We start from the raw sequence: 14,409 nt of genomic DNA, 5'->3' as shown, positions 1-14,409 counted from the left end.
AAACACTTCAAAGAACTTCCAGGCAATGTTTACCCTAAAAGCCTTTATTAACAGTGTAACAGATTGACGGCACTTCAGATAGATGGATGCCAGAATCTGAATTTCTCTTGCTTGCATCTAACTTTTCTTGCTAAACCCCTCCCTTATTCTGCAGTCATAAGTCACATCTTCCAATTAGCCCGGAGGGCAAAGATTCACTTCCGTTCCTTTTCCTGGGCTTTCCTTATAATTCTCCTCCCTTTCTCTGTCATCTGAATTAACTCTAAAAATACCAGACAGTTCTGTATATTTTGTCAAAGCAATAATATCCTATATTAACAGCATTGACAGTATCCCTCTCCCTCCCTCCCTCTTGTATCCATCTGGTGGGTCAGAATTTCTTGACGGCTCAAGATGAGCTGCGTAGAATTGCTTCATCAAATGAAAATGTCTTCCACGTGGAAAGTTTTGACACACTTGATCAGCTTCAGAAACAGCTGGAGGATAAGATCTTTAATATTGAAGGTTTGAAACCATCCTTTTCCAATTATTCTCTCTCTGATGCTCTTCAGAGGGTGATTTGTTTATTTTTTTCTAATTCTTAAATTTTCTTTTGCTGGCAAACTATAAGAGCTTCCCTGCTCTTCTCTGCAATTTATCTCAAGGCTGAGATAAATAAAAATGATTTATCTCAAGGCTGAGATAAATAAAAATGATTTATCTCAAGGCTGAGATAAATAATGATTTATCTCAAGGCTCAGATAAATATTATTGGATGAAGAGTCAACCCACCTTCATTCTGCAGGGCAGCAATTCTTCACCCCATCTCTAGAGAACTGAAAAAGATAATAAAAAGATAAATGAAACTTTTAAAATTTGGCAAATGGCATGCTGATGAGGGAACAAGGGTGTTTGCTTCATTCATTACAGATTATGTCACTACAGGAACTCCTTGACTTCTGACTGGTAGCTTAGTTCAAAAAATACAACCTGCCTCTATCTCTACTAGAAGACTTCCAAAGTCCCTTCCAACTCTGTTGTTCTGTTCTGTTCTGTTCTATTTCTTTTTCTATTTCTTTTTCTAGTTCTAGTTCTTTTTCTAGTTCTAGTTCTAGTTCTAGTTCTTTTTCTAGTTCTAGTTCTAGTTCTATTATTTCTATTTATTTTATGGGTACTTATGACTCGGATTCAAAGTTCCAATACTACCCCCTCCTTCGTGGCCTCATGACTGGGCTTCAGGGGCTGGATAACATGGCCACATTTACAGCCATTTGCAGTGTCCAGCAATCATGTAACTCAGGGGTGGGATTCAAATAATTTAACAACCAGTTCTCTGCCCTAATGACCGTTTTAAGTATAAAAAAATGACATACCGAAAGGTAGTACTTGTGGCCTCGCTCCCTTTCCCAGATGCACCAATTGGGAAACTAGAGAGGTGAAGCGTTTATTCCTGAAATTACCTCTGAGAAGCACCACCTAATTTTCACCTGAGTGACACGATCAAAGGCACCGCGTCTCCATTTGGTTTCTGTCGCTCCTCCCTTGGACTTTTTGGGAGGGTATTTTTCCCCCCACCTGGAAGGAAGTTGAACGAAAACCAGACATGATTTGGAGATTTATCATAACCGGTTTGCCGAACTTAACAAAAAATTAGGTATCGGTTCTGCTGAACGGGTGCGGACCGGCTGAATCATAAAAACACCAGCATTTCTGCTTTTTTGGCAAAACCGCACCATGGTGAACTATTGTTTAACGACTGCAGCTTTCACTTAACGGCCACAGTGTTTGCCCTTAACAAAGGTCACCTTTGCTCACTGACTGCTGCAAAAAAGCCCAAAATTGGATTGGTTCTGAGACCGACCCATTTTACAACCCTTACAACTTATGACCATAAATGGGGAGGGCTCCATTGCAGTCATAACTTAAGGACCACCTGTATTCCATTTGTTCCTTTGATACTCAAGAAACTGTATTCCACAATACAGTACAGGTAGTCCTTAGAACCACAATTGAGCCCCAAATTTCTGTTGCTAAGTGAGACAGTTGTTAAGTGAGCTTTGCTCCATTTTATGACTTTTAAAAAAATTTTTTTATTTATAATACAATTAAAAAAACATTGGATTTAACGTGACATTCCAGTATATACATTCTTATCAGATTATTCCACATTTTACAATCAATTCTTCATCTCTACATATACATCTAAGTTTTATATACAATACTTATTCTAAAATAACATATATTTCTATCTTAACATTCATCTTTAATCCCAACCGTCCTCTTCGAATTCCTCCAGCTATAAAATTTATCCCAGGTTTCAAAATAAACTGATCCACATTTGTCTTTTAATATCATTGTGAGCCTGTCCATTTCCGCACATGCTAATATTTTATGTATTAACTCTTCCTCTGTGGGAATTTCCTTGCTCTTCCATTTTTGCGCAAAAGCAACCCTAGCTGCAGTCAGGATGTGTAGCAGCAGGAAGATTGTTCCCTTGTCATATTTTTCTGTCGTTATTCCCAACAAGAAGAGTTCAGGTTTTAACTCTAAGTCCAGTGTTAATACATCCCTCAACCAGTTTCGTGTCCTGTTCCAGTACTCGCGAGTCTTTGGGCATTCCCACCACATATGGTAATATGATCCTATTGCTGTTTTACATTTCCAGCATAGGGGTGAGATGTTTGAACCCATCTTGGCTAACCTTACGGGTGGGAAATGCCATCTATAAAACATCTTGTAAAGACTTTCCTTATATGAGGTAGCTGAGTTTCCTATTTCTTTCCCACAGTTCTTGCCAAATATGCAGGTCGATACTGAAACCAAAATCCCTACTCCAAGTTAACATGGTCTCCTTAACCTGTTCTTCATACATTGTCTGATCTAAAAGAAAATGATATATTTTTTTAATCATTTTATCCTCGGGACCTAATAAAACTTTATCTAGTTCTGTTGATTCTATCTTTATACCCCACTCTTTTTTATCTTGCCTATATCTTGCTTGTAGTTGGAGGTATGCCCACCATTCTAATTCTATCCCTGCATCTTGGAGATTCTTCCTCGATTTTAATTCTCCTCTCTCTAGTACAGTGGTTCTCAACCTGTGGGTCGGGACCCCATTTGGGGTCGATCGACCATTTCATGGGGGTCGCCAAGCAAGGCTGTCCGCCATTTTTTTTGTCCGCCATTTTTTCTCCCTTTTCCGGCGGGTGCCTTACCTCCCTTGGGCTGGGCCAGCTGGTGGTCGGCCTGCTCCGTCTCTGCTGCTTGCCAGCTACGCCTCGGCTGGCGCAGGGGGCGGAACCACGCATGCGCGATGCTCCCGGGCAGGGAAAGTCCTCGACTTATGACTGGTTGGGTAGTCCTTGACTTACGACCGGTTTAGTCCTCGACGTACGACCGGTTTAGTCTTAGTCCTCGACTTACGACCGGTTGGGGTCGCGGCATTAAAAAGGTTGAGAACCACTGCTCTAGTATGTTTTTATAGGTTATTACTTTCCCCAACTGAATGAACCTTATCAACTATGAAAACCCGCATTTCTGCCTGCTCTGGATTCTGTCATACGATGAAGGGAAGGGGGTGAACAAAGGGGCTTTATGGCCCTCACTTCCTTCAACCTACTTCAAAGGGACTGGATGTGGATATCACCAAACGGACTAACAATAACAATGAGGGTCATTAGCTTTCATGTAATCCTTTTGGAAGTCTCCTCCCGGCAATGAGGAAAAGGGGGTGAGAATGTAATGCCTGGGATTGTCGCTGGGAGAAGGAGGTGACGGGGGTGTGGCTAATGGGGGATCCCTTAAAACCTTGAATGGGAGAGCTTGGACCCAAGTCCTGTCTAGAACGCCTGCATCCAGCTTTCTCTTAATAAAGATGCCTGTTGGAAGAAATATTCCAGGAGTTCTGTCTTCTTAAGATGCAAAGTGGGGTGGGTCCTTACACTTGGGTGTATATACATTTCTAGTGTTGATATCCAATTGGGGACTTGCCTATAGTTCTGTCGTCGGATTTTGATCCATACATCTATTAGCACCCGTCTGATGTAGTGCCTCCGGAAGTACTGGTGAACTTTATGCTTCTCATCCCATAACATGGCATGCCATCCAGTCTGCATGTCATGACCTTCCAGTTTTAATAATCTCCAATTTTCCAATCGAATCCAATCCCGCACCCACAGTAGAATTGTAGATTGATAGTATTTTTCCAGATCGGGGAGGCCGAGACCCCCCCACCTTTCCTTAGCATCCTGTAATAATTTTAATTTAATCCTTGGTTTTTTCCCTTGCCAAATGAATTTAAGTATGGTTTGGTTGAAATTTTGAAAGAATTCCTTTTCTAATCTAATTGGTATACATTGAAATAGAAATAATATTTTAGGTAATATGTTCATTTTAATTACGGCAATTCTACCCATGAAAGAAAGCTGGAGATTTGTCCAGGTGTCCAAGTCTGTTTTAATCTGGTCCATTAATTTGTCATAATTGTCTCTTTTAATTGTTATACACCTAGCTGTTAGATGTATCCCTAAGTATCTTATTTTCTTTGTGATCTGAATACCTAATTTATCAGCTAATTCGTTTTTCTGTGATCTAATCATATTCTTCACAAGCATTTTGGTTTTTTCCTTATTTATCTTTAGGCCTGCCATTTCACCATATTCACCCAGTACTTCCATTAGCCTTGTCCCTGATTGTAAAGGTTCTTCGAGTATGAAAACAAGATCGTCAGCAAAAGCTTGCAGTTTAAAAATTTCTCTCTTAATCTCTAAACCTTTAATATACTCATCCTTCCGAATTATTCTATTTAGTACCTCCAGGGATAGTATAAACAGTAGTGGAGATAGCGGGCAACCTTGCCTTGTGCCTTTTTGGATTTGGAAGTTTTTAGTAGTTTCTCCGTTAATTGTCACTTTAGCTACCTGTTTGGAATAAATCGCTTTGAACATGTTTATGAAATTCTCCCCAAAGTCCATGTATTCCAATTGATTAAACATAAAGTCCCATTTCACATTATCGAATGCCTTTTGTGCGTCAAGAAAGATTAGTCCCATTTGTTTTTCATTGTGGACTTCATAATATTCCAATACGTCCAGTATGATCCTAATATTGTTTCTTATATATCTTTTAGATAGAAAACCGCTTTGATCCGTATGTATGAATTTTACTAAGAATCTTTCAAGACGTTTAGCCATTATGGCCATAAAAATTTTATAGTCCGAATTTAATAATGAAATGGGCCTGTAATTTTTAATGAACGCCAAATCTGACTTGTCCTTGGGGATCAAAGTGATAGTTGCTTCTTCCCATGAGATCGGAATCTTCGCATTCTTCAGAACCTCGTTGAATAGGTCAACTAACACTGGACTTAGAGATTCTTGCATTATTTTGTATATTTCTGTTGGTAAACCATCCGGACCTGGGGCTTTATTATTTTTTTGTTTCTTGATTGCCTCAAATAGTTCCAAAGGTGTTATCTCTTTGTTTAACATATTTTTAATCTCCTCTGGAACTTTTGGTAGATCAGCTGATTGCAAATATTTTAATATGTCATCCTTGTTTTTCCGTTCTACATCTTCATATAATTTCTTATAAAACTCATAGGCCACCATTTTCTTCCTTTCATTCTGGTAAACCATCTCTCCTTTTTCATTGTATAGTTTGTTAATCCTCTTTTTATCGTTATGTTTCTTTATCCTGTAAGCCAACCATCTACCTGGTTTATTGGCATTTTCAAAGAAGTTTTGTTTGGTACGTTTTATTTGTTGCCCCAGTTCTTTCTTTTCAATAATATTTATCTTATGTTTAATTAAATCTATTTGTTGTTTCAGGTTGCGCCTTTGTGGTTCATTTTGTAGATTTTCCTCTACTCTACTAAGTTCTTCTTCAAGATTTCTTTGTCGCTGTATTTTAGTTTTATTTTCCCTAGCCATATAAGCAATTGTGACACCTCTCATGTAGGCTTTGGCTGTGTCCCATAAGTTTTGAGAATTTGTGTCTTCCTTTTTATTCATCTGGAAGAATAGGCCCATTTGCTCTTCTAATTTCAATTTAAATTCTTTGTGGTTTAAAATTGCTCTTTTTAGAGTCCACCTCCTCGTTTTCTTTTGCCCTCTCCATTTAATTCTAATTGGATTGTGGTCAGCCCACGAATTTGTATCAATTATAACATCTTTCATTTCCGAATTTAGGTCTGTTGACAACCACGCCATATATATCCTGGACCATGAGAGGTGTCGCCCCGAAAAATACGTATACTGCTTTTTCCCTGTATTCCTCTCCCTCCAAATATCCTGATTGTTGAACTCCTCCGCCATTTCTAAGAAAGTACTAGGTAGTGTTGGTCTAATTCCTTTTCTGGTCTTATCACTTTTATAATCCAATTGTCTATCCTTGATCGCATTGAAGTCTCCCACTATACAAAAGTTGTCATAATCAAATTCACTAATAGTGCTATGTAATTTTTTATAAAATTGTTTCTGGCCTTCATTGGGAGCATAGATTCCCACCAGAGCTATTTTTATTTTGTTCAAAATTACTTCTATTATTAAGATTCTGCCATCTTCATCATTATATATATGTTTTGTTGGAATTTCCTCATTAATATATGCTACTACTCCTGCTTTTTTTTGTTGTGAGAGCGCTGCAAACATTTTTCCCAGTTTGGAGCAATTTAGTAAACGTTGGTGCTGTTTTTTAATATGCACTTCTTGCAGGATTATTATGTCTAAATTCATCTTGCCCAATTTATTTAGACATTTTTTCCTCTTCAGTGGGGAGCTAAAACCATTAACGTTCAGGGATATAATCTCAATTCCTTCTTTTGCCTCTTTATCTATATTTAGATCTTGTTACTATTGTTGGTCTAGACTCTTTAGCTTGTACTTCTCTTTCCACTGGCATCCTTGTTGATCTAACCTCTTTGGTTGCTTTAGGTCTATCCTCATCGTATTTCCCATTGTCTTTTTCAATCTCTATATCATCGCCACTCCCAATTCCCTTCTCTTTAATTTGTAGTTCCTTTCCTTCTGTGGGCTGTGGCGGGATCTCACCTTCTTCTCTTGCCTGTCTTTCAAATATTTCCTCCTCACTTCCAAAATTTTGCCTATAGAATTCCTCTACTTTGTCTATTGTATCCAGCCGAAACCTCTTTTCCTGCCACACGACCATAATCCCTTCCGGTACCAACCATCTAAAATTAATATTTTTCCTTATCAATTTAGAGGTTATTTGTTGGTAAGGTCTTCTCATATCTCTCACCCTTCTTGGTACTTGCTTAAGCACAATTAGCTGTCTGCCTTGATATTCCAGTGGGTCGTCTCTGGTCCTAAATAATATTTCATCTCGGACAGATTTTTTAACAAATCTAATATGGACCTCTCTGGGGAGGTTGTGCCATCTTGCGTAGTTCGTGTGAATTCTATAAGTCTCATCGATCTCACTCTCCATATCCTCTTTAGTAGTCCCCAGGGCCCTTGCCAAAATATCTGTCACCATTATTGGTAAATCTTCACCCTTCGTTTCTCTAATATTTTGGATCCGTAGGTAGTAGGCAGCCTTCTCTACTTCCAGAGAAATAACTGTCAATTCTAATTCCCTGTTAGCCTGAACTAATCTCTTGTTCATTTCGTCTACTCTCAATTCTTCTTTTCCCATTCTTTCTTCCATTTCCTGTAATTTTTGTTCGTTTTTCATAATCTGTTGCTGAAAACACTCAAATTTCCCATCCATAGACCTCATCTTTTCCTTGAGTTCCCCTGTATTTCTCACTTCCCCTATCTCTTTTTTTAAGTCTTCATGATTTTTACACATCACCTCTTGCATTGATTGCAACATTAGTTGTAAATTTTTAAATGAATTTGCTCTGCCTCTTTGTGTCACCTCTTCCAAGGATCTTTGCCTAGCTGGACTTGGTTCCATTGGTGAGGTATGTGTTGTCTGCTTCTTCCCTACTCCAACTCTCGTAAGATTAGGGATGCTTGTCATCTTTCTCAACTCTGCAAACCAGCCACCCCACTTATTTACAGTCACTCCGTTTCTCTCCAGAGTATCTAAATTGTCTATATTAAAGCTAAATATATTGTGCTTTATGTATAATAGTAACTTATTAATTAAATATATTGAATACAATTATATACTTAACCCTGAATATCAATATATGTAACAAAAATCAATATTCACAATAAGCTTATCAGTAAATATAGTCCCAAGTCAATTTTTGATTAAAGGCTAGAATCCATCATTTCAAAAACTTCAATGGTTATATATTTTCCTTATAGTCCCTTATAGTATCTTTTAGGTTTTGAGATCAAGAAAAGAGATTTTATACTGCTTTCTGGTTTATACTTACAACCAAAACTAAGTATGTTTTAAGTCACAAGTTTGTTGTTTCCTCTTGTCTTCTTTCCCCTCCTTCCTCTCCACTTTCCCTTCTGCGTTGTTCTCAATTCAACCAGCAGGTGTCTCTCTTGCTCTTGTTTCTAATGCTCAGTCTACAGTCTCAGGGCAAAATGTCTGCTTCCTTAGCTTCTTCCGCGCTTTCACTCCGTGCTTGAACAAAGACTTTGCCTCTCGAAGTTAAACTTCCCTTATAGAAAGGGGGGGAGGAGAGAACGAAAGAAAGAAAGGGGGGAAAAAAAGAAAGAAGAAAGAAGGCAAAGAAAACTCCTCATCAATTTGAAGTTCTCCAACAAGTGAAATTGCACCAATGCAGGCAACCCTTCTATGCCTGAACTTTGTTTTCGCCGCTAGTAAAAGAGTGAGGAGGGAAGCTCCTCTCCTCTTATTCTTCTGGGCTCCTTGGATCGTCCTTTCCAGGAAACCTCCGGCAGGTTCTTTCACCGGATCACTCCTACTAAGACGTCAGGATTATTTTGACTGGCTCTGTCACGTCTCTATCCTGCTAAATCACCGCTGTTGTCGGTCAGCTGTCGACTGTCATTTCTTCGCGGCCATTAAGGGCCGTCACCTTCGCTCGGCTTTCTAAGGCTTTTCCTGAGTCCGCTGATCTTGGCCGCCGCCAGAGATCGCTCCTCAGGGCGCCTCTTGATTTCGGATCACCCTCCAATAAATCCAGGACCTCGAAGAGTCCGTCAAACGGTCGAAAGCGAATGTAGACGTTCCGGAGAATCGTCCAACACACCCGTTCTTCTTGACAACTGGCCCCGCCCCCTCCATTTTATGACTTTTCTTGACACAGTTGTTAAGTGGATCACTGCAGTTATTTTGCTAGTAACACAGTTGTAAAGTGAATCTGGCTTCCCCATTGACTTTGTCAAAAGATTGCAAAAGGTGATCACCCCACGCCGGGATATTGCAACCTTCATAAATACAGACCAGTTGCCAAGTGTCTGAATTTTGATCACATGATGGGAATGCCGCCATGGTTGTAACTATGAAAAACAGTCATAAGTCATTTTTTTCAATGCTTTGTAACTTTGACTGGTCACTAAATGAATGGTTATAAGTCAAGGACTACCTGTAATCTCCCAGGGTCTGAGAGTAATACAATCAGCATGTGTACCTGTAATGCATGCTCCATCCCTTTTTCATTAGTACATTGTACACATGTCCCAAAGGGCAAAGCTTGTGAATGTGATGCTGCAGCTCTTCTTTTCCTTTACTCCATGCATCATGTGGGGGTGGGAGCATGTTAGCAAGATGGAAACATAGAAGGAATATGTGCTAATTGGGACAACCCAAAGGTGCTTTTTCACAAGGCAACTGGACCTTCTTATTTTTCTTTGAAGACATTTCACTTCTCATCCAAAAAGCTTCTTCAGCTCTGACTGGGGAATGGAAGGATTTATATTCCTTGAAGATAGCTGGTCATTTGCATTCCTTTAGAGCAGGGGTGTCGTGACGTATTGCGACTTTTTTTCCATTGCCGGCAATGGGGTGGGCGCAGAGGTGGGATTCAAATATGTGAACAACTGGTTCTCTGTGTGGATGCCACTTCCGGAAGTCCGTTCTGGGTCTGGGCAACAAAAAATTAGCTACCGGTTCTGCTGAACTGGTGCGGACCAGCTGAATTTCGCCATGACACATCCGGCCTGCAGGCCAGCAGTTTAACACCCCTGCTTTAGGGAGTCGTTGAGGCCACCTGGAGGTTTATCTGTGTCCTCAGGGTCACTTGAGTAGTGCAAATGGCTGTGGAGCCTTCTTGGAACTGCTGAAAGGACTGTGATGTAGCTTGGAGATAGATGATGTCTTATCCCTCCCCCTCTGTTGAGAGAGGGCTGTTCAATTTTGACATAGATGGCCCTTTGAACCCTCTTTCAAACCAGTGGTCCTCTCTGTCCAAAAGACAAAAACAGGACCCAAAAACCAATAATCAAGGCTCAACGCAAAAATTATTTATTCAATGCATACCGGAGGAATTCCCTCCAGAAAATAATGGGCAGGACTCCTAGAGACAAAAGGATGCACTCGTATTTATACATTTTAAGAAAGGAGGAGAAGATGATACAGTCATAAATATGCATGTGGGAAGTCAGCCCCCCAGAGAAGGAAATATTAAAAGGGCAGAAAAATATATTTTCTCAAAGGATCTTAAAGAGACAGAAAAGCATGCCCAGTTTTCTTAATAGCCCCAAGTCTCCCTCCCCCAAGCAGAAACCAGCTCTGTAGAAATGCAGATGTAAATAATCCAGGAAGGTTGGAGGCCCCCAGCTAGAAGATTAAGAAGACAAAGACACCTAAAATCTACATACTCCACCCAAACTCTAAGACAGGACATAATAGGATTAACCCACAGATACCAAAGGGGCACTCAGGTCAAAGTTCATGCCACAGGAACAACTCCAAACAAAAGGCTCCAGAGGGTATAAAGACCTACATGTGCTCACTCTCTTTTCTTCCAGAGCCATCTTTCTGTCTGGCTCTCCTCTTCAATAAACTGCAATCTTCTTTCTAAATTAGTCGCCATGTTGTTTATTCCCAGCTTGGACTGAACCATGATGAAGACTTTTCCTTCAACAGTAATAAACCATGAATATTCATAATTAGCAAACTTCATCGCCCCTCCACTGTTACAATTCTCAAGAACAGGGGTGTCTGCCAGCCCACGGGCCGGATGCGTCACGCCAAAACCGCGCCCACCTCATTGCCGGGAATGGGAAAAAAGTCACGATACGTCACGACACATCACGTGATGTCGTGAGTGTGACCCCCATGCTCAAGAAGGAGTTATTTGATTCCACAATCATGACATCACGCACAGGCCTCATAGCAGCGAAGCTCATAGAAGCCACTGATAGCATTGGAAACTGCATAGATTGATCACATGGTTTATAAATTCAAGTATTTTGATGCTGCTGCCAATTATTACTCCTAATTATTTTTTCTTCTTTGAAAAAGGAGTCTCTAAACCATCGCCTGATGCCTCACCCAGCAGTTTTTTCGAGAAAGAATTTTCCCAAGGTGGATTCAGCTCCCTTCTTACACCAGTGAGTAGATAGCATGTACAACAGTAATTTGTATCCTTTGTGAAAATATAAGGCTTAGTCATATTTAAAAAGAAAAGAGGCTAAAAAAGCAGAGACTTGGGATTTTAAGGCATGGTGTGGATGTTTTAAGCACCCATTCTGACCTATAGTGCTTCTCTAAATCCAAAGGGCAAAAAAAAAAAAAAAGGGGGGGGGGGAAAGAAGTTTGAAAATTTTTCTGACTGTTTTCATAGCTGAAAGTCACAGGAGACCCTGATTTGTTTACCACTATTTTAGGGAATAAAACCATCCCCTTTTTTTAAAAAAAAATCCTGCAGTAGGCTGCTTTGAACCTATAGGAGAGAGTAAGAAATAAGTTATTAAAACCTGCACGTAGTTTCCTTGTGGGTGGGGGAATGGAGATTTATTTACTTATTTATTTTTCACATTTTTGAACCACCCCTCATCCTCCGAGAGGGAGTCTGGGTGCCATACAATTAAAAAATGCCCATCTCTTTCACATTTCTCCTGAATTTTTCTGGTACCAGTAGTCCTTGACTTACAACAGTTCATTTAGTGACCGTTCGAAATTACAAGGGCACTGAAAAAAGTGATTTAGGACCATTTTTCACACTTAGGACAGTTGCAACATCCCCGTGGTCACGTGATCAAAATTCAGATGCTTGGCAACTGGTTGATATTTATGACAGTTGCAGTGCCCCGGGTGTTGTGATCATTTTTTGCTACCTTCTGACAAGCTAAGTCAATGGGGAAGCCAGATTCACTTAAGAACCATTTTACTAACTTAACAACTGCAGTGATTCACTTAACAATTGTGGGAAGAAAGGTCGTAAAATGGGGCAAAACTCACTTAAGAAATTCTCACCTAGCAACAAAAATTTGAGCTCAGTTGTGATCGTAAATTGAGGACTACTTGTACTTGGTGAAAAGGCTACATGTATGTATTAGGATTTATTCTAACTGGCTCATAGTTGACTCTGCTTTCCATCCTTCTGAGGTCAGTAAAATGAGGACCCAGATTGTTGGGGGCCATATGCTGACTCTGCAAACAGCTAAGAGAGGGCTGTAAAGCACTTTGAAGCGGCATATAAGTCTAAGTGCTATTGCTAGATGGCTTGTCCCTCTTTCATCTCTTCCTTGTTTGCTTTCCTCTTCAGGAGCATGCAGTGACTGGAGCTGTCGGTGCTTATAGCTGGACTGGAGGTTTAGAAGAAGCATCCTTTGGAGAACCTCCTCAGATCAAATTCCTGAATGTCAGCATCAATGAGTCGTATATAGGTGAGTGATGGAGGCAGGTCTTATTCTCCACCCTTTGCCCCAAAGTGCTAAATTGGCCAAGTCCAAGAACCACAGGTTGTTTCTTCTCTTTGCTGGACAGGTTATTCTGTGGCTTTAGCTTGCTTTCACCAAAGGACCTTCTACATCACTGGAGCGCCTCGGTACCAGTACGTTGGCCAAGTCCTGGTCTTTGAAAGCAAGAGTGGAAGCTTAATAGGGAATATTCAGGGTCAACAGGTAAGGGAGGATAGGAAATGGAATGCAGATCAGCCTCTATTGTCATGGTGGAGGAATTGTAAAACTTCATAGGATTTTTTGTTTTGCATCAAGAATAGGGTTTCATAGTCTAAATCAGGGGTCTTCAAACTTGGCCCTTTTATGACTTGTGGACTTCAACTCCCAGAATTCCTCAGCCAGCAGGGCGGGTATTACGGAGACCTGGCTGGGCCAAGAGGGGGGGTGCCCCTCGTTGAAATGTGCCCGCCAGGTTACCGTGCATTTCACCAGCCGAGAGCCCAGGGTCGGGGTGGGGGGGGTGGCGGTTATTATTAAGGAAGGCCTGGACCCAAGAGAGACCACTGTGCCGCAGACTGCTGGTTGTGAATCCCTAGGTGTGAAGTGGGGTCATGGGAGGCAGCAGGGCGTGCTGATTGTATACCTGGCTCCCCGCTATGTATCAGCAGCCCTACCCGAGCTTCTCAGTGTGATAGCCGAGATGGCGATTGAGACCCCCAGACTTAGTCATGGGGGATTTAAATCTGCCATCGGTAGGTGAAGCATCTGAGGTGGCTCGGGAGTTCATGGCCTCCATGACGGCCATGGACCTGACCCAATTAGTTGATGTCCCTACCCACACCGGAGGACACACACGACTGTTTTTGCCTCCGGCCAGTGGTTGAGTGATCATGGTTTAGGGGAAATAGTCGTTGAGCCCCTGTCATGGTCAGATCACTCTCTCCTTCGGCTGGCCTTTCCTACCGCTACGCCCCACCGCGGGGAGGCGGAACCAGAAGTGATAAAATGGTTCCGCCCCAGGCACCTGATGGACCCTGAGAGGTTCCAGACAGAGCTTGAGCCAATACCCGAGACCTTGACCCGCAGCTCGACTGAGGACCTGGTGGCCGCCTGGAATGGTGCGGCCGCGGGGGCCCTGGACTGGGTCGTGCCTTTGCGGCCCCTCACCCGATGCCGGTCTACCTTGGCTCCTTGGTTCTCTGAGGAGCTGAGGGTGATGAAGCGTCGGAAGAGATGCCTAGAGGGTAATTGGAGGGCCACCCGCTCCAAATCCGATCGGAAACTGGTAAAGTCCCATTTAAGGACTTACCTAGTGGCGATAAGAGTGGCGAAACGAAACTATTTCTCCGCTCTTATCGCGTCTGCAGGTAACCGATCTGCCGCCCTGTTTAGGGTGTCCCGCTCCCTCCTTCATCAGAGGGTCCGGGACGTCCCTTTGCAGGGTCGGGCAGAGGAATTTGGGTGTTACCTGCATGACAAAATCGGATCCGGGCTGGGTTAGCCTCCGATTGGACTAGTTCAGACGGGCCAATGGAGGCAGGTCTTGAGTCCACTTTGTGGGAAGAGTTTGATCCTGTGACTCCCGAGGACATGGACAGGATGCTGGGACGGCTGAACACCACCACATGTCTACTGGACCCGTGTCCCTCCTGGCTGGTACTGGCCTCCCGGGAGGTTACACGAGGCTGGCTCC

General features: G+C 41.8%; 1 protein-coding gene across 1 annotated transcript in view; it reads left to right on the top strand.

Annotated features, from left to right (window-relative positions):
- LOC114923350 (integrin alpha-D-like) overlaps positions 1-14,409 on the top strand; it is a gene marked incomplete at its 3' end in the record, with an annotated part of 88,392 nt that overhangs the window by 29,743 nt on the left and 44,240 nt on the right. The window contains 4 exon segments of the mRNA XM_029286189.1: positions 375-504; positions 11,335-11,423; positions 12,581-12,701; positions 12,802-12,938. Coding sequence (XP_029142022.1) covers positions 375-504; positions 11,335-11,423; positions 12,581-12,701; positions 12,802-12,938 — 477 coding nt within the window.

The sequence above is a fragment of the Protobothrops mucrosquamatus genome, unplaced genomic scaffold (genome assembly GCF_001527695.2).
Source record: "Protobothrops mucrosquamatus isolate PMUCROS unplaced genomic scaffold, P.Mucros_1.0 scaffold3063, whole genome shotgun sequence".
In the NCBI taxonomy this organism is placed as follows: domain Eukaryota; kingdom Metazoa; phylum Chordata; class Lepidosauria; order Squamata; family Viperidae; genus Protobothrops; species Protobothrops mucrosquamatus.
The sequence above is the reverse complement of the archived record's forward strand: the minus strand, read 5'-3'. Positions and strand labels throughout refer to the sequence as shown.